We start from the raw sequence: 25967 nt of genomic DNA, 5'->3' as shown, positions 1-25967 counted from the left end.
ATTCCATTTTGGGGTGGGGGTTAGGGGAGAGATGGGGAGAAAATTTGGAACGCAAAATCTTGTGGAAATCAATGTTGAAGATTAAAATAAATTAATTTTTAAAAAGTAATATTGCAGGAAGATATCTCTTCCTGTGGTTTTGATCATTGCTAGTTCAGTGAAAACCAGAAGCCATATAAACTAAAAAGTCGGGAGCTGTTTAAAAAACAAACACTGGAATTTATGTATTCAAAAAGTTATGACTCAAAGTAGTCAGCTTGGGAGGCCATGAATTTATTCTAGCAATGCTGCCATTACCCAAACTATTTTTGGAATTCATCTTTTGGAATTGCCTTCAGGGCTATAAGAAAAAAGTAGTGGTGAAAAGGGGGTTAGCTGTTGTAACAGATCAAACTCAATTGTATCACCTAATGATTAAGGTGGATGTAGTAGGTTACCACAATTTGATCAATTTTAATAGTCCTTTGGATTTTTTTCATTTCTATTCAATAATCAGGCGTAAAGTGATATTTACAAATTACCCAGGTTTTTATTTAGTATTTCTTCAGTTGTCTTTTAGCAGCTAATCACTCTTGAAAGGAAAAATAAAATGAAATTTGCTTATATACATTTCCTAGAGTAAGAAGAAACCTAAAGTCTTTGCATATTTAGTTTCCTCTCATTATTCTGGCCTTTGTTATATTTTATGATCCAGTGAACTTAGAGAGAAAACTCTTCACCCAATTTTGCAAATGTGAAATTAATGAGGTCATGGTATTGTAGAAGGATATTAATAGCTGTTGACTAAAACAACTTATTTGATTTTAATCATTTTTACAGCTCCTTGAGAAGGATTTACTCAGCACTTACTTTATGGAACTATTAGTCAAAACATTGTGTGATCCATCAAGTATTGGTTTTAATATAGCTGATGTACAAGTGATGAATAATCTTCCCAATGTCTGTGTGAACCTTATGAAAGCCTTAAAAAAATCTCCATATAAGGAATCTTTAGAAATCAACATAAAGAAAAGAATAACACCACAAAGGTAGGCATTTAAATTAAAAACCACAGCCTTGAAGTAAAAATTACTTATTTAATGATGCTGACAGAAATGAGGAGGGGTGGCTTTTTAAATGTTTGTCATGCCTCAAATGAGTTATTTGAATAATAAGATAAACTATTTCCTACTTTTTACTGGACATCTTCAGCCTGGATGTTTCACCAGCACATTCAACTAAAAAGGTTAAAACGGAATTCACTGTCGTCCTAAAACCTGCTGTTCTTTCTGAGTACTTATTTCTGTTGAAAGTATAGTTCATGGTGCAGTTTGACTTAAAACTTCTGTTATCATCTTAGTTTATTCTTTCTCCCTTTTCTCTCATAGCTAATGAAAAGGTAAATCCTGTCAGTTCTACCTCTGCTCAAATTATTTTTATATTGACCCCATTCTTTACATTTCCCTGCTGATTTGGTCTTTTATTACCTTTCTCTTATGCTACTCCAGATTTTTTTGACCAATAAAAAATTTTGAGAAAGCATCCCCAATGTGCATGTATTTACTTACTAATAATTATTATGAAGCTTACACAAAAAAGTAGGAGTTTGAAAGGATAGGATAAAAACAAGATAATATTAAATCCTTAGAGCCAATAGGGTTTATTAGAAAAAGGAGAGATATGATTAAGCTTCCATTTTACAAAGATCGTGTTGGTGGTTGTGTAGAGAGGAGAGGGATTTCGAGGCAAGGATATCAATTAGTAGGCTGTTGGAATTACAGACAAGTGGATGATAAGGGCCTTATGTAGGGTCATGGTTATAGAGTAAAAACTTCAAAGAGAAAGCAAGAGACAGATATAAAAGGTGTTCTAGAAGTAGAAATGAATGACAAGATTTGGCAACCAATTTAGATGGGTGGTATGGAGAGTAAGAAGTGGAAAGAGATTGGGGCACTCTATGGTGATACAGAAATTTGAAAGAGGAGTGGGAGTGAGTAAAGATAATGAGTTCTGTGATATAGGTTACACCTTGTCCTTTTTAACTCATTCTGTTCCTTCAAGGACAAAAATGGGGGGGTGAGACTATTCCCCGTCAGTCCTGTCCTCTGAAGAGAACCTGCAACAAGCAGCATTTGATTGGGGGATGGGGTGGACAGGCTGTAGAGATGATGGAGTTTACTCAGTGACACCTTTGCTGCTGGTGCCATGGGCACTAGAGAATGGCTGGATTATAAGTATCTTCAGAGACTGGCTTAGTAAGGTAAAGGTTGGGAGACTGAACAGTAGAGGAATGGGACAGAACTGAGAGAGCCTGTGGGGCTGATGATAGATTTTGACTGTTGGAGACAAGTCTGGAAATTAACCGTTGTGGAGAAGCTGAGTTGCACCCTGTCTCCATAGCCTCTGGTTGAATGGCCACGTATCCCTCTTTGGAGAACGCTGACTTAAACTGCTGCAGTTTAGAGTCTCTCTGACAATTGATCCTTTTTCCAGTGGAGCATATAGGCCACTGCCACATTCTCCCTAAAAAATATCTTTTATCACATAAACTCTGCTCACTCAAAGTGGCTTCCCTGCCAAATAAAAAATTGCAGTATTTTGCTTAGCATTTCAGGCCCTTCCCTGATTTGCCACTATTATCCAGTCAGTTCTGCTGTAAATGTGTTCCTCAAAAAGTACCAGCTGTGCAGAGTTGGGAAATAAAAACCACAAGTTTATGGGGAAAATGAAGATGGGACACAGTGCTCAACAGCTCCATCAGTGACACATTAAAAAAAAATAGGAACCCAGTAAAAATGGTAGCACAGTTTCATGCATGTTAAATGGTGAAGAAATAAATAATACCCCAGTAAATAGTGGCAGTCCAATGTGTCCAGCTGCTGCTCCGCCTAAGCCCAGCTCCTACTGGCCTATACTCAAAATCTTGGGGAGCGAGGGACAGAACAGAAGTTCATGGTAGACTAGCCCCTCCTCCCACAGTGCCTCTTCCATCAGAAGATGTATAATAAATATGGCACTTTATGTTGACAAAGACCTGAAGTTTTCTTGTAGAACTTGGCATCAGAATATTGCTCACTTTTGAGTTATTATGAAGTGTAATTTCTGTATAATCAGTCATATGTAAGCCAGTTCAAAATTCATGTTAACAGCAAAAATGTTCCCTGATACATCAATTGAATTGCAACAGATTCATGTTTTCAAAACGAGCTTCATAATAGAACTGACACTACCTTCATGATTTTATTTGCCACTATTTCCTTTCATGTTACCTACCTTCTAGTGGAACTGAACTACTTATCTTCTCATATCTTCAGCTCTATGTTCCAATTCCTGTACAGTCTTCAAAGGCCCAATTTAACACATCAGTGCTTTACAGAAGCCTTTCCTGATTTCTACCTCCCATTTCCCCAGCTCAAAATAATCTTTCTCTTCTATAAACTTCCAAGACTCTTTGTATCTTTTTCCCCCCAAATTGGATCTCTTTCTCCCTCCCCACTTCCTTCTCCCTCCTTGTTCCTCTATAAAACACAATGCTTCAACTCTCTTTCCTTCACCCTCAAACCTCCACTCTCTTCTTCCTTTTTGTTACCTTTTTTTCTCTAGACTTTTGCCAAACATTAACCTAATTATTACTGATGAGGCTCTAATTTTGTTAGATAACATACATAATATATGAGGTCCACTATGCAAGCGCAGTAACAGCCTCAGAATACTGAACCCCTTTCTGTCCAACCTAGATGTGTTCTTATCTGGGCCTGAGTGTCCCAAGGCCGCTGTCTACTTTCTGATTGGTCAAATCCACCTGCTGCTGCCAGCTCCTTTTTTAGTGTTATCTAGGAGTTCTCTGGAAATGGGAACTCAACTTCTTCCCAAGGCTACTGTCTGGTACTTTTTATCAGTAGTCTTGTTTCAGCAATTCTTGCAGTTGTATAGAAACTTAACCCTTTGCTACCTCTCACACTACCATTCCTTTCCCCAAACTAAAAACACCTCTAATTTGATCTCAATAGTCAATCTAATCGATTGTATTAATACTCAGTAGCTCTTACATTACCTTGAAATACACAATGACTTATATTTATAAATAGGGAAATAATACTGAACTTAGTTACAAAATATAGGGAAGTAATAAGAATGTATATATCATGTTTAGAATGGGGAAACTTCACTGCAAGTTATCCCTCACACTCCTTTTCCTAAAAAGAGACTTTATCTCCTTATTTTCTTCATTATTTATCTTCCCCTTCTATCTATTCTAGACTTTCATTCTTTGGTTCATAGTTTTTAACTTATTTAGTTATTTTTTAGTCCCTATATTCCTCATGAAATTAAAGCTTCAAAGGTACTTATTTTGGGTCTAGTTACCTCTTCTCAGCAGTTCTTGTATTATTCTCATCCCCAACCTCCATTTTCTATTGTACCTCATTCTTAAAAATACGAATTCCTACAGGTTATAGAGAGGATTTTGTCCCATGATAGGAATTTTCCTACATCCCTGATTGTGTAGTTCATCATTAACCTTTGGCCTTCACTGTGGTCATTCAGTAGTAACTCTGTTGTTATTTTATTGCTGTTCTTGATTATTGTATTTGTTTACTTTTCTTTCTAGGAATGCTTCAATTTTTTTTTTATTGAATGTCAATCCTTTTTACTAATGGTTAGGCTTAGTTTTGCAGGTTAGGTTTGCAGGTTATGTCACCTTTGGTTGCATCTTGAACACATTGTTCCTTGTTCTTCAGAACACATTATTCCATTCCTTCTTGCAGTTTCTGGTGAGCATAAAATAATTTTGTATATTGACTTTCCTTTATATTTGATGGTCTTTTTCTGGTTGCTTGGAGGATTTCTTGTCCTTATTGGAATTATAAAATTGAAAGACTGTGTGTATCTTGGAATTCGCAATGTGGCATTATTTTTCTAGAGACTTGGGGTCTTTTGATGGATATTTGTTTTCTATTTCAGATACCCCGGGCAGTTTTCTTGTATTGCTTCTTGTAGTATGGCATTTGGGTTTTTTGACTTGTCATGTTTTTCTGTAATTCTTAAGTTGTCTCTTTGCATCTTGTCTTTGGAATCAATATTTTTTTTTTGTATGGTAGTCATTTTTCCTTATAACATTTGTTCTTTTCACACTTCCCCTTCAAGATTGTCCTTCCCTTTTATATATTTGCATTTGCAATCAGTTGTTCCCTCTTTTGTTTCTTTAGTGAAGCCAGTGTAGGTTCAAAGTATTCTATTCTGACAATTATTTCTGTTGTGTAGGTCTTAAATACCAGTTTTACAGTTCTTATTTCTCTTCTTGGCAGTTCAGGAACATTCTGCTATTGTTCCATGCTCTCTTGGGATTCCATAGGTTGATTCATTTTCCTTTGTCTTGAAACATTCACTCACAGATATCTCTACTCTCATCTTGAGACCATATATTTCCTTCTATTATTAATATTTTCTCCATTGGTATATCTACTTTTACTCAAGACCTTTGCCTGAATTTTTTTTTTCCGCCAAGATCTTTGATAATTTCAGTCTTTTCCTTATATGGTACTCTATTGCTCACTTTAAAACTACTTCCCTTTTTTTTGTGATTTCACAGGGGGCTGGACCTCAGAATCCTGTCAGCCACCTCCCACGCTGGGTGATTTCACATTTCTCCAGCCTCAGTCTCTGTCCCAAATGATTTCTGTAAGGATAGCACTTGCCTTAGTTGGATGCGGCATTCTTTCCTTTAGATGTAATGGAGCTTTGCACAGCCCTACAAAAGTGTCCTGCCTCAGGGCTCTCTTTTCCACAGTTTTTTTTGACTGAGCTCTTTTTTAGTACAGCTTCACTGCTTTCCCAGACCAGCAGACTTCCGGCTTTTGGTTTTCCAGGGACCATGATGGGTAGGGTGGAAAGGGATACTGAGTTAGGGTTAGGAAATTAACTTTTTCTATTATTAGTTTATCAGGGCTTTTGGTATCCTAGGCTGTATAATTTCTCTTTTGGGGAGGTCATGTGACTCAGATATAATTTAGTCCTCCACCTAAGCCATGTGTATTTTTTACTATTTTTTTATGTCTTATAACTCTTATTAGATTATATAATTATTGAAGATAAGTCTGAAGATTTATGTGTAGTATATATATCTGCTGAATTAATGAAAGTTATCTAATGAAATTTGCTAATGAATTCAGAACCCAAATTGAAAGCCTAGAACTAATCACAGATAATAAAAGATACATGTCAAAACTTTAGCTACATGCAATCTAGCCATATGCCTGGAAATAGCTGAGCTATCTCAGATGCTATACAATTCACAGATCTGATTCCAGGCCTGGTTGAAAGGTAAATTTATGTAGCAGTTTTTTGATATTGTATCAATAGAATTTATTGAGATTAAAAACTAATTTTGTTTTTTTTCTTTTGTCTTACCTGGCCAGCATTGAAGTCATTTGTGCTGTTGATTTATACAATCCAGATGCTCGATTTGATAGAGCTAATCTGGCTTCTATCCTGTCAGCATGTAAACAGCTACATAAAGCAGGTCTTTTGCATTCTACAGTAGAATCTCAGGTAAACATTTTCATGGAATATAAATTTACATGTCTTTTGCCTTAATTGTATTGAATTCTTGCATTCATTTGTACCATTCACCAAAAACCTTTAATATACAGAGAACTTCATATACTTCAAGTTCCAAAAATATTTATTGTCATTTTATAATTTTAGTGACACAGGTATACACTTTCAAACAGGTAACTTATTTAAAAATGAAAGTAAAGTTGGAAAACTTGAATTTCTTGTGTTAAATCACCAGTTGGACTTCTGTAGATTCTCTATATAATATTGTGTTCACCTATAGAATTAGAAAGTTAGTAATAAATCTTTTTTTTTAAAGAAATCTATGAAGTGTGTGTAGAATTAGCCAAGTAGGAAGTTAGTAATAAATATATTTTTTTAAATCTATAATAGTGTGTTTAGAATTAGCCAACATGAGGGAAATTGACCCCAGAAAATATAACTGAGTTTACATTACCAAATTAAACATCTTGCAAGGTAAAGAAACTCATTTGCTCATAAAGAACAAGATATATATTCTTTTAAAATTTACTGTTAGTCAGATTATCTTCAACAAATAGCATTTCCATATATAAGGATGATCATAAATAGACGGCTGTATGTCAAACCATTAGTATTTTAAAATAAATATATCTAATAAATTTAATGTAGTTAACCATTCAATCTTTTCCTTCCCAATACCTTCTGAACTTAATTTTGCTTTCATTTATATTTTTTAAATGTTTCATTGACATTTTTCTCATTTTGTATAACTGTCACTATCTACCCTTAACACCCTCCCTTGTAATAAGTATAGTCAAATAAAAAAAATGTGTTATGTTGATTGTATCTGAAAATGTATGCTTATTATATACCTATAGTTCACTTCTCTACTTAATAGTGTCAGGCATGTTTAGTTATTAGTCTTCTGGAGTCATGGTTAGTTATTGTATTAGAATTCTTAAATCTTTTAAATCTGTTTCCCTTATAGTGCTATCATCATTGTCTAAATATGGTTCCTGGTTCTACTCATTTCACTGTGGATCAATGCATACAAATCTTCCCAGGGTTCTCATAACCTATCTCTTTCATAGTTTCTTGTAGCACAATAATCCATTACATTTCTGTACCATTACACTTAGACCATATTTGGTTTAGCCATTCCCTACTTGATGGAAAGCCCACTTGACTTCCAATTTTTTTTTGCCAAAACATAAAAATATTACTATATTTTTTACATATGAGACCTTTCTCAATTTCTTTAATCTCCTTGAAGTATAATATTTCTGGGTCAAATGATATATGCACAATTATATTGACTTTTTGGGTAGAGTTTCAGATTGCTTTCCAGAACAGTTGGACCATTTCGAAGCTGTACTGCCAGTACATTAGTGTGCTTGACCTCCCATAGCCTGCCCAACAATGGTCAATTTCCTTTTCTGTCATTTTTCCCAGTCTGATGGATGTAAGGTAGAACATTAGCATGTTTGATTTTCCTTTCTCTTATTAGTGATTTTGGGTATTTTTTCATAGGTTTGTTAATAACTTGGATTTTTTTCCCTTGAGAACTGTTTATTATGTCTTAACAGTTTATATATTGAAACTTTTAAAACAAAGTACTTTTTATACACTTTATTTAGGAAAATTTTTATAGCTGTAATGATGCTTAATATTTTACTCTTGAATATCTCTTTATTTTAGGCTACAGATCTACCTCATCCAATTGGAGCAAAGCTCCTGTCTGTTGTTTATAAAGGCATTGCTCCTGGAGATGAGAGAACTGCCCTTCCCTCATTAGAAATCAGTAGTAAACGATTGGCAAGTGGACTTCTGGAGTTGGCTTTTGCTTTTGGAGGACTGGTAGGAGAAAAAAAAAGGTTTTGTGATGCAGTGTATCAGTTATAGAAATATGTAGCCCCTCATTTTCCTTTTGTTTCTAAAAATGGAATTTAGCACTTTGTTAAATAGTTGGGGCATTGTGGTAAGTGACTTCTGTAGGAATGAACATCCCTAATCCTTCAGAAAATGTTTGTCTTTGACATGAGGCTGGAACTTAAATCTTAACTCTGGTTTATTTCAGAAGATCTGAAAACACCAGAGGATCACTATATTTGTTATGAGCTCCATGGCTACTCCTTACAAAGATAGTCTTAAATTATTTAATTTAGGTCAAGTGTTTGCTTTCCCAATCCAGTGTGACATGATATATGTTCCATTCTTTGTGCTCTTGTCTCTGCCAAAACCTGTGCTGTCCAAATAATCAAGTAATGTTTAGGGTTGCCAGATTAGAGATGCAGATTTTCATGGAAAATTTGAAAACATGGAAGGGGAAGTAAGCATTTTGTCTTTGTTTTCTGTTAATAAAATTGAAAATTTTTTGGTAACGAAAAATATCTCAAGGACTTTTTTCCTGTTAGATCTAAAATATCGTTACAGGAGCATAAAATTACATTATTCATAACTTTCTTTGCTCCATAATTTATCGTGCTTGGAATATTAAATTTAAAAATATCTTAAGATAAGAAATCCAAATTTACCTTTAAACATCCTTATTTTTTAAAACTTTAAAACTTTTACTTAATTTTACTATTAAGATAGTAACTCCAAATTTCCTTATTTAAAATTTTTTAAAATTTATTTTTAGTTTTCAGCATTCATTTCCACAAGATTTTGAGTTACAGATTTTCTTCCCATCCTTCCCCAATCCCCTACCCAAAGATGGCAAGCATGCTGAATATCCCTTCCCTCAATCTGCCCTCTCTTAAACTCCCCCTAAATCCCCACTCCCTTTACTTTCTTGTAGGGTAAGATGGATTTCTATATCCCATTGCCTGTATATCTTATTTCCTGGTTCCAAATTTACCTTTAAACATTTTTAATTTTGATGCAAATGAGTCTACAATCTTGTCAACTTAAAGGAATCTAGGGTCTTTTAATTATTGCAAGTTTATGAGTAGATTAAAAACTTGCTAAAAAGAAAGAAAAATTGTATAATAGAGATTTCTTTTCCCTCTATACTATCTCTTCATTTCACGTGGATTCAATGAGCATGTCTGTGCAGGTGATTCCCAGATCTATATATCCAGTTCCAGTTTCTCTTCTCAGTCCTAGTCTCTCATCACCAACTCCTTCTTCAGACATCTTGAACTGAATGTCCTGTGGACATCTTGGACTCAGCATATCTACAACAGAACTCATTATCTTTACCCCTGTATCCTCCACTCTTCCTAACTTTGCTGTTGCTATTGAAGGCACCACCCAGACTCATAACCTTGGTGTCATCCTTACTCTCTCACTCACATTCACATCCAGTGAGTTTCCAAGTTTTGTTATTCCAACCTTCACAACATCTCTCATATGTATCCCTTTTAGTCACCACAGACAGTCTACTGCTGTTCCTCCTTACTTTTCTTAAGTCTTTCCCTATTCTGGTCTATCTTCCACTTGGTTGCATGCAATTTTTCTAAAGCAAAAATCTAACTGTTCACCTCACTACTCACTATACTCCAGTCATTGTCTCCCTGTTACTTCTAGGGTTAAATATAAAATCTCTTGTCATTTAAAGGCCTTTACAACCTAGCCCCTTCCTGCCTTTCTTATCTCCTTGTACTTTTTCTCCCTTCTCTGCATCTAATATTCAGCCAGACTGGTTGGCCAGCTTTCTGTTTCTCAAACATGGCACTACATCTTACACTCTGCTTTTTCATTAGCTGTCTTTCATGACTGGGATGCTTTAAGATTTAATTCAGATTCTACCTTCTGGAAAAGCTCTTCCCCAGTGGTCCTTTCCCTCCAGCTTCTAGTGCCTTCTCTTTCAGATTACCTTCTATTTATATTGTATAGTCATAATTATTTGAATATTAACTCCTCCATTGGAATATATTGTGATCTTCTTGAGGGAAGGAATTTTGTTTTTGTACATATTTAAGTCCTCAACACTTATCACAATGCCTGGCACATAGTAAGTTCTTAATAAATGCTTGTTGGTTGACTAATTTAGTACGCTTCGTAGTGTTAAGCAGATACAGAAAGCACTGTTTTCAGAAAGAGTTAAGAAAGGAAAAAAATAATTCACAAACTTATTGAAAATAATTTTTGATATGGAATTTGAGTATAATTATTTTCATTTAGAAATAATTTCATTTGATAGTAATTGAAAAATTTTTAAAATTTTCTGCAGATGTAACGTTGTAATTAGATTTAGATGTAATTAATTTCTTTTTTTTTTGGTGAAAAGAAAAGAGAAAAATATAGTTTAGTGTCTTCTTGCATACAAACACTAATATACAGAACATAGAAATTTTTAGTAGTACCGTCCTTCAAAACTGAAGCCTTTTTTAGCCTTGCAGGCCCTTCCTTACTATAGGAAAATGAGCATTGAACTTAGAGTCAAAAGGCCAAGGTAAGGAGACAGTGAATTCCAGGAATGAAAGATACCTACTTCAAACTTTTAGAGACAGGAGATGGAGGAATGTGAGGAATCTCCAGTAGAAAGGGTAGTAACATGTAAGAAGACTGAAAAGGGAGAGTAAGGTACCAGGCTTCACATGCCTGGAACACTAAGATTAAGTCACTTGGGTCTGCTTTGGCATCCTGCCTCTCAACTTTCTTGTTTTCAAAGTTATTTGTATGGTCTTTTTTTGGATAAGAATTGTATTAACTAATTTAAAATGATTTTACATAAGAATTTCCCCATTGCATAATTTTTAATGGAGTAAAAGAGTATGTAGCAATATACGAAAACTTTATGAAACATTCCTTTGGGGAAAAAAGCCCTGGGAAAACATAAGGATTACTTAACACCACTCTCACCTCATCCCTGACCTAAAATTTTTCCTTAGATCTTTCCATCTCTATGCCAACATTTGGGAGGGTGGAGAAGAGGTCTGAAGATTAGTGGGGGGAGTTGAATGATATGGGACTATGTGGGAATTTAAAACTCTTTCCAAACTTACATTATGCAGAATAGAAACAAAATGATATTCTTTGAGGTTCATTTGCAGAGATTTGAAATATGGCAATTCTTTCTTTGGACAAAATGAGCCTACATTCCTTTTAGGAGGGTCACGTGTGTGATTTAAGGTGACTGAATTTCAGAATTCTGTAATGCTATGTATCAAACCAGATTCTTTCATAGAGATTAGAGGTTGGACTCAGTGGTCCTCAATATATTTATTATAAGTGAAAGTGTATCAGTGGCCAAAAGATCCCTCTTTCATTTTCATCTAGAAATAGATTTTACTAGCTAGATGATAAAAATACACGTTTTTTTTTTTTCAAAATAAAAATGTCTAGAATTGTACCAAGTGTTTAATTTCTTTAGTACTGATTTGTTTTCTGCTTCAAAAACACTCATTAGTTAAAAGACATTTTTCCTAAATTATATTTTTAAATGAGGATAAGTTGCAACTTTTCTTCCTTTTCACAGTGTGAAGAGTTAGTGAATCTTCTATTGAATACAGTGGTGCTCTCTGTGCCACTCTCAGGAACATCCCAGAAGAATCTAATCAGCTTCTCCCATGGAGAATATTTCTATAGCCTATTCTCAGAAGTCATCAACACTGAACTACTGAAAAATCTTGATACTGCTATATTAGAGCTTATGAAATCATCTCTGGATAATGCCAAAATGGTATTGAATCCTTTTCCTTTGAGTAATTATAGATAGAAATTGTCACAGTTTCCCAGAATATCTTGTCATTAAAAAAAAAAACAACTCTTGGTGGAGGTGGAAACATTTTTTGGTAATTTCTAGGTCTCATCAGTTGTTGAAATGTTGGGTTTTTTTGACTCCATAATTCTTTATGATGATTCAGTTTCTGTAATATTTAGTTAAAAAAACACAATTTAAAAAAGAAATAAAGATATACACTGTTTTATTTGTGTATTTACCTTACCTACCCTATTAAAGTAGAGTAGATCAATTCTTAAAATTTGTATCTTCCTTTCTAAGATTAGTAATAGCACTACCTGTTAGTGTCTGCTGCAGACGATTCTTTTGTGGCTATCATTAGTTGTAACCTTTTTTTTTTGGAGGGCAGTTGGGATTAAGTGACTTGCCCAAGGTCACATGACTAGTTTTTGTGTTAAGTGTATGAGGCAAGATTTGAACTCAGGTCCTCCTGACTGCAGGGCCGATGCTCTACTCACTGTGCCTCCCCAATAACTTTTTTTTTTTTTTAGCTTTTTGGAGGGGGGAAGGCAGGGCAATTGGAGTTAAGTGACTTGCCCAAGGTCACACAGTACATGCTACGTGTCTGAGGTCGGATTTGAACTCAGGTCCTCCTGACTCCGGGGTCAGTGCTCTAATTACTGTGCCACCTAGCCGCAGTTGTAACTTCTTTATTAACCCAGAATATATTTGACTGTGAGTAGCCATGACGTGAAAAAAACCCTTTTTTTGGCATATGCAAAAGTAAGGACTTCTTTTGCATTTTTTTGTTAGTCTCAAGAGGCAAGAAATATTCTTTAAAAATGATGACATGTTAAAAAATGTCCCTCAACGACTGTAAAAGAAAACTTTTCATTTCAGGTGGGTGCCATTTTGAATGGTATGTTAGATCAGAGCTTCCGAGATCGAACTGTACGGAAGCAGCAGGGAATGAAGTTAGTGGCAACAATTCTTCAAAACTGGAAGAAACTTGATACATGGTGGGCCAAAGATTCTGCTCCGGAAAGTAAAATGGCAGTTTTGACTTTGATGGCTAAAATTCTACAGGTATTTTGCAGTTATTTTAAAATTGCTAATATATTTCTAGCTTTCTTCAAAATATGTGTATTAAGCAATTCCTTTCTGAAGTTTCTTAAAATTTTGGTGTGATGAAGAAAAGTTATGATTAACTACATTTTAAAATTTTGGTTTCATGATTGCAGTATTTGTCATTTTCTTTCTTCCATAGGATGTTCTAAATTTTGTATTTGTGGAGTGAGTTTTGCTTTTCAGAGTGCCTTCTCTTTGTTTTATCTTAATTTGTAAAATATTTTAGAAAAATAATTAAAGCCTAAAGAATTATATTCCATTTGTGAAACTTAACATATGGCAGAAATATAGGGGAAGTAATAGTCTTTTGGGAAAGTATAGAAACTGTCCAAATTATTATTGTTGGTTTTTAATCCCTTTAGATAGACTCATCTGTGTCTTTTAATATAAATCATGGAGCTTTCTTGGACGTCTTTACCACATATACCAGTTTATTGGATGATCCAAAGTTGGGTCTGAATTTAAAGGCAAGTCATGTTTTTTTCTTTTACATGATATCATATAGGATGATGTAGAGAAAGAGAAATTCTTATGGTCTTGGAGAGAGAACTTTGGAGATTATTCAAAAAATCTACTTTTCTGCTTTTCTACTTGAGTGCTTTTTCATCCTCAGTGAGGAAGATAGGAGGTGTTCCACCCTAGTGAGGGGCAACTCTGGAGTCTTGAACCAGCTTTAACAGTGCAGGCTTGACTCCCACTTAAGTCATGGTTCTATACAGAGTAACTTAAAGTCTGTATGGATTAAGAGAAAATGTCCTGTGAGTTTATAATATAATTATAGAAGATATATAAAATTGTGTGTATATGTATGTTTGTATATATGTGCACATATATGTATATGCACACACAAACACATATAAGTGTGTATATATACATATGTGTATATGTATACATGTGTGTGTGTATAGTACATAGTAATGTTTTCTTGTGACTGCCAAGATTCTAGTCAATGAGTGACCTAAAATAAGGAAGGCTTGAGATTGAGTCTTCGATTCAGGTTTTACCCTTAAAAGATCATTATAATGAGATAATGTACTTCATATGGGCTCTTATTTTAATTACTTTTAGTAAATAATCATTTTAATTAATGAGTATAGACTATTGGCCACTTTTAGTACAATCTCATATGTCTGTTATTGCTGATATTTCCTTAACAGGGTCAAGCTTTGATCATTCTTCCATTTTTTACCAATCTTACTGGGGAAAGACTTGAAGACCTTAAGCTTGCTCTTGAAAAACTTGTGGCTTCCAATTTTCCCATGACATCTCATGAATTTGTCCAGGGAACCCTGAAGTACAACAACTATGTGGACTGCACAAAAAAGGTAAGTAATGAATGCAATTGTATAAATGTGGAATATTGGTTGTTGATCATTTATTCAGTTCCTTTCCTATTTTCACAAATAAAAATGAGATGATTGTCACAAGATAAAAATGAGATAAATGTCACAAAATAAAAAGAAATCTACTGTAATTAGAAGAGTAACATTGGGGGGCGGCCAGGTAGCACAGCGAGTAAGAGCACTGGCCCCAGAGTCGGGATGACCTGGAGATCGAATCCCGGGCTCAGACACTTAGCACCCACCCAGAAACACCTGGCCATGTAACCTTCAGCAAGTTACTTAACCCCAATTGCTTAGGGATGGCCAGGTGGCTCAGCGAGTAAGAGCACCGGCTCCAGATAATTTAGCACCACACCCAGAAATAACTGGCCTTGTAACCTTGAGCAAGTTACTCAACCCCAATTGCTCAAAAAATAAATAAATAAATAAAATTTAAAAAAAAAGAGTAACATTGAATTCTAAAAGTTATAGTAATTATGAAAGCATGCTTTAATATTTTAGGATAGTTTTTCCCTTTCATTTAGTAAGATTGATAATAGGAAGGTTTTTCTGGTAAGGGTATTATTTTCAATACATTCAAGGAACTGATCAAATTTATAAGAATTAAGAACCATTACCATATTGATGAACAGCCAAAGGATATGAATAGGCAGTTTTCTAAGGCAGAAATGCAAGCATTCTGCAGCCATATGAAAAATATTTCATATTAGTAATTAGAGAAAGGCAAATTAAATTAACTCTGAGAAAACTTATGCTTCTTAGATTGGCAAAATTGGCAACAAAATAAAGGGGAGGGGATGCAAAAAAAGCAGAAATTAAGGGGGCTCCCAATCAATTGGGGAAGGATTGAACAAATTATGGTATATGAATGTAACAAAACGCATTTGTGCCGCAACAATGACGAAGGGGATGATTTCAGAGAAACTTGGGAAGATTTGAATGAACTGATGCAAAGTGAAACAAAACTAAGAGAACAATTTACACATTAGCTATAATATTATAAAAGTAATCAACTTTAAAGTTTAAGAAATAGAATTAACTTGAGCTAATTAATTGAGTTAATTAACAATTAACTATGAGGGAGACAGGAAAAAATAGATTTTTTTGTTCATTAAAAGTTGTTTTTTTTTTAATAGAGAAAAACTGCTTGTTATATGGTGAATTGGTGGTTGGCCTTGAAATCAAGAATCCTGGGTTTCAGCTGTACCTCTGATCCATACTGGCTTTATATTTATATAAAAATAAAGTTATTTACTTATTATGATCCTGGCTACACTATCACAGACAATTTTCTAAAACTGCAAGTAACAAATAAATTGCCATTTTACATTAGTGGGCTAGTTTGTTTACTTGGAGTTCCTCACAAGGATGCGTTCTGCTGACCTGTCTCTTAATTACCACCAATAAAATTTATCTATGAAACTATTCTTCACCACTTTTATATATACATGTTTGCATGTATATACATACACATATTTAAATACATGCATCTACACACATGCTTTTCTGGGTCATTGTAAAGTAATTTTCAAACTTTTCCTTTCTTTTATTTTTAGGCCCTTCACAAATATTTATTGTTTTACACTATACTCAAATGGAGTGCTTGTTTGAGTATCGTAATGTTGGTTTATTTATACACATAAATTGTGTGTAATAAAGGCTAGTTTTTTTAATCTTTTTTGTCTGTTTACTGACTTTAAAATAAAAGGTAGTTCTAATTAGGATGAAGGATAGTCAAGAATGAATGGAAAATCTGTAAAATGAAATCCTAAAACTAATATTTCTTCTTTAGTCATGAACATATAAAAAAATATTATGACCAAAATTTATTTTTTCAGTTTCTGGATGCATTGGAATTATCCCAGAGCCCTATGTTATTGCAATTCATGACAGAAATTCTTTGTCGAGACCAGAGGCATGTAATAGAAGAACTGTTTCAAACTACTTTCCAAAGGATTTCTAGGAGGTAAATTATTTTTTAAATTTATGAGGTGTATGCAGATATTTTAGAGTTTATAAAATTACATATTGTATCAAATTTGATTTTAACAGTGGCCCTGTGAGATTGTATAATGCAAATATTTTTTCCATTCTGCAAATGAGGAAACTCAGAAAGATAAAATGACTTGCCCTGAGGTCACATAGCTAGTAAGCAGCTGAGCTGGATTCAGAACCCATGTTCTCTGTGTCTAGATTCAATTTTCTTTCCAGAACACTATTATTGTCTCTTCTGTAATGTGAAATAATAATGAACCATATCCTCCACTGGGCTATTGTGAGGATCAAAGAATATATAATGTACATGAAAACATTTTCTGATTGTTGAGATTTATTATTTAAACATGAACTATTATGATGATTATTATTTTAGTCCTTGAGGGATCTATAATTTAATCACCTGGGTTCTCCTTCTACTGATGCAGTGATTTATTTATAACTTAGTAGATCACTTATAAAACTGAGGTGCCATAATCCAAAAAATCACCTTGTGACTCAACTTAAAAAGAACTTCACTGACCTTAATGAGGCTGGTCTTTGGATAACAGACACTGAGTTTTCCCCTGAACTTGGCAGTTGAATCCTTTCTAGATTTATAGGACCTGCAAAAGCATTAACTCTGTTAGCTTAGCCTTTGAGAACCTAGAAGGTTCTCCATCCATTCCATGATGAGGTGTAACAGTAGGACTTTAACGGAACATTTTCATCATTCTTATCATACTTATTGCTAATAATAATATAATTAAAGACAGTAAAAAAAGGCAATAGTGCAATACAAGTGGAATTTAATGTGAATTTTTAAATTTTGCATGTTGGTCCTTGAAAAAAAGTGTTTTTAACTAAAAATCAAGGCATGTGGAGACTTTTGTATAACTACTGAAGGGGAACTTTCAAATACTTTTAAGATTACTATACTGCTTCAGAGCTTATAAATTTAGAACTTTATTTTTGGAATGAAGATTGTAGAAATCTTCCAGCCCCATTATAAGCCTCTTTTCTAACCCTCTGATTTTTCAGATAAAGAAAATGAAATTAGCATTGGTCAGGTAACTTGACCAAAGTCACACAGATACTTAGTGATAGATCCAAGTCTACAATTCAAGATTCCTCACTCCCAAAAAGTATTATGTCCATTATTTTAATATAGCCACATTGGCCTCCCTTTACTTTGATTATAGGTATGTAATAGCTCTTGAGTTTTTTAGCTGTAATTGTTTTCATTTGTTTATTCCTCTTGCTTATACTCAAAAAGGGACTAGAGATTGTGGTTGCAAGACATTTTCCTAAAGCAGCTGTTTAAGATAGGAGTAGAGAACAAATCCTTTTATTAAGGTGATTTGTTTTGTGAAATTTGGATTCAGTCAAAGGGCTGCACTTAAGGATCTAGAAGGCCACATGTGGCATCGAGACCGCAGTTTCCCCACCTCTGATAAGAGTTAGAAGAAAGGAGGAAGAAGAAGGATATTATGGTTGAAACTGTGTGAGAGGTATTAATGAGGAAACTGTGTGAAATGTATTTAATGGGGTTATAAGGGATGAAAGACAGAAGAACAGTGATAGACATGGTGCATATATAAACACTTGCATTAACTGTTGAAGCAAAAAGAGAGGTTTTGGTCAGAACATTTCTAAGTTCTGATGACTAAGTGTCATCATCACCCAAGGGCATCTTCTTTACTAAATGTGCACGAGTGGTTGTGGTGCAGAATAGCTGTGTGTGTGTGTATGTGTGTGTGTATGTTGAGTGTGAGTGTGAGAGATGCAGTGGGTGGGTGGTTCATACATATTGGTATTTTAATTTCCACCTTTTATTTATTTATTTATTTATTTATTTTTTGCTTTTTGGGGGGGGGGAGTGAGGGGGGAAGTCTGGGCAATTGGGGTTAAGTGACTTAGCCCAAGGTCACATGCTAGTAGTGTTAAGTGTCTGAGGCCAGATTGGAACTCAGGTCCTCCTGACTCCATGGTCAGAGCTCTAAATTCCAAATTTTATTGATGGGAGTATGTGTAATCTTTCATGATCTCATCCAGACACAGTGGACCGCACAGATTGAACACTGAATAATATAATATGATGATGATGAATGGAAGACTGTTTTTGCCATCACAATCTTATTCCTGGATTATTAAAAAGCAGTTTTTCTTAATATGGTTTCCTCAGTTTTTTTCACTTTAGGAAGAAAGATTATGGGGGTGAAGAGGAAAAGGACAATGATCCTGTTAGAAGTTGGGAGATAATGGCTCTGTTTCCATTCATTATGTATTAAATGGCTTCTGCATTGTGTTTCTTAACAGTTTTGCCCTAGGAGTTTATAAAGTTCATTTTGTAGTTGATAACAAAAGAGCCCAAAATTATCATTTTTCTCAGGAGTAGCTGTGCCACACAAGTAGCTTTACTGGATACTGTGCACAGAATGTTCAAGAGAGATGATCTTTCAAACATCGCCCGCCTGGCGTTTGTGGATCGCTGTCTCCTGACCCTTTTGTGGCATTGCAGCTTGGCTGCTTTGCGGGAATTCTTCAGTAGTATTATAGTGGAAGCCCTTGATGTGCTGAAGTCCAGGTTTACAAAGGTACCTCATATTTAATAAATTAAGTATTGCTTATATGTTTAAAACATTGGTCCCCTAGACTAATGTTGTTCAGAACAATATGCTGTTAATGTTTTGAGCTAAAAAGCAGGTTCTGCATTGTCCACTAACTCCATTTTACAGGTGTGTGTGTGTGTGTGTGTGTGTGTGTGTGTGTGTGAGAGAGAGAGATTTCTAAATACTTAGTACACACCCATGACCAACTGTAAGCATGAATGCAATTTTAACATTAACCAGTTTAATTCTTGAGAATACTGTACAGCACAGCTTATGTGAAAATAATTATAAAAAAAGTTTGTAAACCTGTAGTTTCACTTTTTTCAGCTTTTACTTCTTGTACACAAGCACATGTACTTAATAATAGCTCCTGTTTCTATAGTGTTTTAGGGTTTGCAAAATGCTTTCCTTATTTCAGTGAAGTAGATAGTACAAATATGCACATTTTGTAGTTCAAGAACCAGAGGTTCAGATAAATGACTAGCCAGTGACACAGATAATATCAGAGCCAAGAAATGCCTGTGTCTTTGCCTACTTCAAGTCCAGCAGTCTTTCCATACTGCTTCTCAGGGCTAGTTATTCGAACACCCTGAAATTCATGATACAAACAATATATCCTATGTAATGTTCAATTACTTACAGCTAAATGTTTGGCCTTGATACAGCTAGCTAAGTCTTCAGTTATTTATGTTACAATTACACAAAGAATTTTTATATTGGTACTTTTAATAAGCATTATTTCTTAAATAGTGTATGTTTGTGTGTAAACACACAGATTCTAAAAGAGGAACAGGAAGTTACTGGTATTACTAGAAGTATTAATGTTTATTTTATTAGTAACATAATTACTGCTAAGAAAATGATACAAGACATTTTTGTGTGTTCAATTTTTTTCAGTTAAGTGAATCTACCTTTGATACTCAAGTCACCAAAAAGCTGGGCTACTATAAGATGCTTGAGGTATTATATTCTCGTCTCCCAAAAGATGATGTTCACTCCAAAGAATCTAGAATTAATCAAGTTTACCATGGTTCTTCCATTGTGGAAGGAAATGAACTCACTAAGACACTTATTAAGTAAGTTTTTACTTAAGCCCATTTATAATTTATATATACCCTATTGACATATACTGTGAAGAGATGTTAAATGTGTGTATATATATATATCTGATGACAAAATATAAATGCTGACATTTTCTGTGATAAAGTTCTTAATTTTTGCTGTTAATAAACTTGTATATACTTAAGCTTATTAATGAGAAGCAGCGATTTTTCACTCAATCATGACCTTTCACAAATAATCACATTCAGTGTTAGTTTTTTGATTTTTATTGTATAGCTTGAGATGGGCTTTTAAACTATTATTTGTGGTGCAGTATAAACATGCCAATTTTATGTAATTTAATGTATTGATATATGATTTTGTAATAAAGCATTTTTCAAAGCAATATCAATTTATGAGATTGACTGAATATGAGTGTTACTTTAATGGAATTGAAAACTATTGACATATGAGGCCGTGATGTATCAAGTCAGAGTGTCTGGTTCAGATGGAAAATTAATCATAATTTTGGATGTTTTACAGATTGTGTTATGATGCATTTACAGAAAATATGGCAGGTGAGACTCAGTTGCTGGAGAAGAGAAGACATTACCATTGTGCTGCATATAACTGTGCTATTGCTATTCTCTGCCGTGTATTCAGTGAAATGAAATTTTACCAGGGCTTTCTGTTTACTGAAAAACCAGAGAAGGTAGGCATTTCAGGAGGAATTTACTGTTGCTAACATTGTTATTTATGTCAGATTTAAGGAATTACATTAAACCAGTTGAAACTGTATGCCATATAATCAAATTCTTTCTCTAGTATTTCCAGGTAGATGTGGATGAATTCTTTTTTTTTGGAGGGGGGAAGGTAGGGCAATTTGGAGTTAAGTGACTTGCCCAAGGTCACACAGCTAGTTTTTGTGTGTGTTAAGTGTTGTGAGGCAGGATTTGAACTCAGGTCCTACTGACTCTGGGGCTGGTACTCTATTCAATGCTCCACCTAGCCGCCCTCTTGTGGATGAATTTAAATATATGATTGTTAGAGCTTCAATTTTCTCTCTTATGGCCCTGATAGTGTTGTTGGAAAATGTTTTCTTGTAATTAGATGCGATCTGTTAGCTTCATTAGCTTTGGTGAAAAAATGTTAACAGTTCTGTTATTTTTCATGTTGTTCTTATTGTGTATTTCTATTTATTCTTTGTTCTTACAGAACTTACTTATTTTGGAAAACTTAATCGACCTGAAACACTGCTATACTTTTCCTGTAGAAGTTGAGGTAAGTAAAGACTTTCTATATTCAATATAAATTTTAAAATATTGATGACTGTTTTTTGTAATCATTTTGCAACTTGATTTAATTGGAACCCAATTAATCAAAATTCTCAATTGATCTTTTCCTTCATTTGATCTTTAGGAGAAAGGGCCAAATGATAACAGAATAAAATGGTGTTGGGAATTTGGACAAAAAAACAGCTTGAAAAGTTCTGATGCCGACTCATATTCAGCCCTTTTCTCCTACTTGTGGGATTTTGGTGGCTCTTTGACTTCATTGGCATGAGAACTCCCTCCACCAAAATAATTAAAAACCCCTCTATGCTTTCTCATTCTTAATGATTCTCTAGTATATTTTCTGATGAATCTTCCTCAGAGAATATGCCCAGTAGAGATCTTCATTTGTTGTTATTGGACAAAGATCACACACATCAGTTGCTCCAGCAGTTAAATTAATGTTTTTAGGTAGACCAAGTACTGTGCAGTTCTTAATACAGTGTGCTGATTTGTTTGTTTTAGCAAATCTTTAGAAGACAAGGGGAGGGAAGGCAGAGAGGAAACCGTGGTTTTATCTGTTTTGTTGATTTATGTGGCTTTGATAACTTAGGGTCACCTCCACACCTTGAATAAGACATTAGAATGAGTTTTTAGTGGAGTCCTACTCTCGTAATAATAGTCAGTATACAGAATTCTATCCCTGGGGCGTTAGAAAATCCTGAATCATCGATGAAAAACTTAGACTTAGTATATTCTGAAGCACATTGCTGAAATATTTCACTAAAAATGGGTTGAAGGAAGAAGCATTTCTCTGCAGTTTGCCTGTAATTAGTTGATTGAGGTTTGCATGTAAACATCAAGATAGATCAAGGGAGAAATGTTTTATTCCTAATAGGAATAAATTGTGGGAAGACTGCTTTTCACAATGATAGATAATCAGTGCTAATCCACATGAGTTGAAGATCACGAAGCATGCAGTGGAATGATGTGCAAGGCTACTTTTCAGAACCAGATGCCACAAATATCAGATTAAAACAGAGACTTAGTGCTGAGTGGGCCAGACAGATTCCAGAGTCCGTTTAAAAATAATCATAATCAGTATGAGACTATGAAGCTGGGGCTGCTAGAGGTCAGACTATAGATGTTGGGATTCAGTCTTTAAAATCAGGAGTTACCAGTCTGATGTTTTTCTAATTATATTGAAAGCTCTTGAAATTTGAGGCCATGATATATCATTAGTGTTTTGTTCAAATGGAAAATTAATTATGATATGGGATGGAGAGAGGAGGAAAGAAACAGAACTTGGAAACTTTACAGTAAATTTAGTTAGAAAATCGGAAAGTGTTTTCACACATATATGCAGAGAAACTAATCTAACCCAACAAGGTGAGTTGACAGTTACTGAGTGAAATTCACTTACTAGCCTATCTTTAAGTTCTTGGTTTGGCATCTAAGAGCCCGCTGGAAGTTTAGCTCATCTGCTTCTGCAGTTGTCCTCTCCATCTGGGGAATTAGGCAAAATAAAAACTTAATTCCACTATTCATTAATAATAATAATAGCTAGCATTTATATAGTACTTTAAGTTTTACAAACTGTGTATCTTGTTTGATCTTCCTAAAAGCCCTGTGGGGTATTATCCTCATTTTACAGATGAGGAAACTGAGATTGAAAGAAGTTAAGTGACTTGCACAAGGTCACATGCTAGTAAGTGCATGATTTAAATTCAAGTTTTCTTGACTCCAGGTTCAGCACTCTCCATTGCATCAAAGCTTCCCGAGTGAAATATGGACGAGACAGTTCATGAGATGAGTTAATTGGAGGACTCCATAAAAATTAAACTTTGATAAAAGAAACACAAACATTGATTCTGAAGGCTTGTGAATCTAGAGCTGAAAGGATCCATATATCCAACCCTCTCATTTTATAGATAAGGAAGTTGAGACAGAGAGTGTCCAAGGTGCCCAATGTGTCCCACAGCAAGGATTTGAGTTCAAATTTGGTGCAATTCAGTCTGGTGCTCTCCTACACTGTACCCTTCTGTAATTAGGCCCCACTTGGAATATTTTATTTAGTCTCAGGTGCCACAATTAGGACAGATATTAATGAATTAAGGACAGAAAAGCAATAGGTAGAAAAGTTAGGAAGAAGTAGATTTTGGTGCAATGTAAGGAAATGCTTTCTAGCAATTAGAGCTACCCAGAAGTGGAATGAACTGCCTCAATAACTACTGAGCTCTTTCAGAGAAATCTTGAAGGAAAGCATCAAAGATCTCTTGTTGGGTATGTTGTAGAGGGAATTTTTTTTTAGGTACAATTTGAGTGAATGACTGATTGTACATCATTTGTATTCCAGGCACAGGGAGTCAGTCATCTGTTTGAATATATCAAGGAAGGAGATAAAATTTCAAGTTTGGAAAATATAAAAAAATGTAGATGTTTTCATTTTCTTTATCTTACAGGTTCCTATGGAAAGAAAGAAAAGGTATATTGCTATTAGAAAAGAAGCCAGAGGTACAGCAAATGGAGATTCAGGTGAGATAGTCTTGAAATAGTGAAAAAATAGCTTCTGCTAATATTTTTCAAATTAATGTGGGATTTTTTTTTTTCAGTTAGGCATTTATTTTCTTTTCACTTCTCTGTTTGGGGGAAGAAAAAGTAAAACAAAACCCTTGTAACAAATATGAACATGCATAATCAAGCAAAAAAAATTCCTGTATTGACCATATCCAGAAATGTTTTTGTTCTTCATATTGTCTGTCATCTGTCAGGAGGAAAGTTCTGCTACTGTTAAATATTATATATAGAAGACAAAATGCTTGTTTCTGACACTTGAAAAGGGGAATATTTTTAAAGTGATTCCCACAGAAACATAAGTGACCAAGTAGGAGACTAAAAATTCAGTGGGATAAGACTTTATAAGTGGGACATGTTCTTTAGACACAATTAGACATTATTGCTTCTATGCAAGGTTTTAAGACAACTCTAAAAGACTCGTGATTGAAAGAGATATCCACACGTAGAGAAAGAACTACAGAGTGAATGCAGATTGAAGCAAACTACCTGCTCTCTCTCTTTTTCTTGTTTTGTTTCCTCTTTCTCATTGTTTACCCCATTCATTGGTTATAATCCTTCTTTACAACCTGACTAATGTTTAATGTGAAGGTATTTGTAGATCCTATATTTGATTGCATGCTGCCATGGGGTCGGGGGAGGGAGGGGTAGAAAGTTTGAAACTCAAGGGATTGTGGAGCTGAATGTTGTAAACTAAAAGCAAATAAATAAATAAAATGGAATTGCCTGAAAGGGCAATTTAAAAAAAAGAGAGATTATTGCTTCTCTTCAGTAAATCTTGGTCAGGTGACAATTTAATTAATGGAATGTTTCCTTATGTGATGAAGTTTTGTAAGCGATAAAATCAATTAATTTGTCTAACTAAGAATGATTAGGGCAGGTAGGTGGCACAATGGATAGAACACGTTCCTGGAGTGAGGAAGACCTGAGTTCAGATCCAGCTTCAAACATTTACTAGCTTTGTGACCCTGGGTAAGTGACTTAACGCTGTTTGCCTCAGCTTTCTTATCTGTAAAATGAGAGGGGAAAGAAATGGCAAACACCAATATCTTTACCAAGAAAACCCCAGAAGGGGTCACAGAGTCAGACATGACCGAAAACAACCAAAAGACAGCAAAAAGAATGATTGAGTAAAAAATATTGGATTTACCAAAGAGGGAATATCATGAAATACTTATCATAGCATATTTGTTTACAGTTTATGTATTTTTATTATAAATATTTTTTGAAATCTTGACAAAAAACAAAATTTCTACCTTATGTCCAGGAATGACCTGCAAATCCACATGTACAATACAGAATAGCTATTTGCTGATGATATTTTTAGCCAAAGAAAGATTTTTTCCCCCTCATTTTATGGTAAATGCTTTTTTTATTCATTCACTCTTTTTTTTCCTTTTTTTTTAAAGAGGGACCTCATTATTTGTCTTCATTGTCATATATGGCAGACAGCAGTCTGAGTGAAGAAATGAGTCAATTTGATTTTTCTACTGGAGTACAGAGCTATTCATACAGTACCCAAGATTCTAAAGCTACTGTTGTTCATTTCCGGAGAAGGGTAATGACATTTTAAAATATATTTCTAGATAAAAATTAGTTTAAGCATGCTTACTATGTGATGTGAAATTTAGTATGTTCTTTTTATCCACTTGCAGTGGGAAACGTGGGGAAACATGTATGTCTGCACATTAACCAGAGGTCACATGGTATTGTGGATAGAATGCTGGGCTTAGTTAGGATTACCCAGGTTCAAATTCTCCATCTGCTACTGCCTAGCTATGTGACACTTAAGTTTCTTAGTCCCTCTGTATTTCAGGCTGCTCATTAGGACTTCTCTTCTAAGTGATAAGGTCAGTTGTGATCTATGTTGGTTGAAGAA

The 25967-nt window shown here is 34.5% G+C and overlaps 1 protein-coding gene across 2 annotated transcripts in view; it reads left to right on the top strand.

Annotated features, from left to right (window-relative positions):
• Nucleotides 1-25967, top strand: part of PRKDC (protein kinase, DNA-activated, catalytic subunit) — a 183383-nt gene that overhangs the window by 69087 nt on the left and 88329 nt on the right. For both annotated transcript variants that reach the window (XM_069099902.1, XM_069099901.1), the window contains exons 33-46: nucleotides 820-1028; nucleotides 6396-6528; nucleotides 8215-8373; nucleotides 11942-12145; nucleotides 13046-13231; nucleotides 13636-13740; nucleotides 14431-14598; nucleotides 16455-16582; nucleotides 18983-19187; nucleotides 20100-20278; nucleotides 20787-20955; nucleotides 21459-21524; nucleotides 23977-24049; nucleotides 25498-25646. In XM_069099902.1, coding sequence (XP_068956003.1) covers nucleotides 820-1028; nucleotides 6396-6528; nucleotides 8215-8373; nucleotides 11942-12145; nucleotides 13046-13231; nucleotides 13636-13740; nucleotides 14431-14598; nucleotides 16455-16582; nucleotides 18983-19187; nucleotides 20100-20278; nucleotides 20787-20955; nucleotides 21459-21524; nucleotides 23977-24049; nucleotides 25498-25646 — 2133 coding nt within the window. The remainder of the gene's footprint in view (nucleotides 1-819; nucleotides 1029-6395; nucleotides 6529-8214; nucleotides 8374-11941; nucleotides 12146-13045; nucleotides 13232-13635; nucleotides 13741-14430; nucleotides 14599-16454; nucleotides 16583-18982; nucleotides 19188-20099; nucleotides 20279-20786; nucleotides 20956-21458; nucleotides 21525-23976; nucleotides 24050-25497; nucleotides 25647-25967) is intronic.

The sequence above is a fragment of the Petaurus breviceps genome, unplaced genomic scaffold (genome assembly GCF_028583685.1).
Source record: "Petaurus breviceps papuanus isolate PSGF00001 unplaced genomic scaffold, PetGlider_PUasm1.0 38, whole genome shotgun sequence".
In the NCBI taxonomy this organism is placed as follows: Eukaryota; Metazoa; Chordata; class Mammalia; order Diprotodontia; family Petauridae; genus Petaurus; species Petaurus breviceps.
This window is presented reverse-complemented; position numbering and strand designations above follow the sequence as displayed.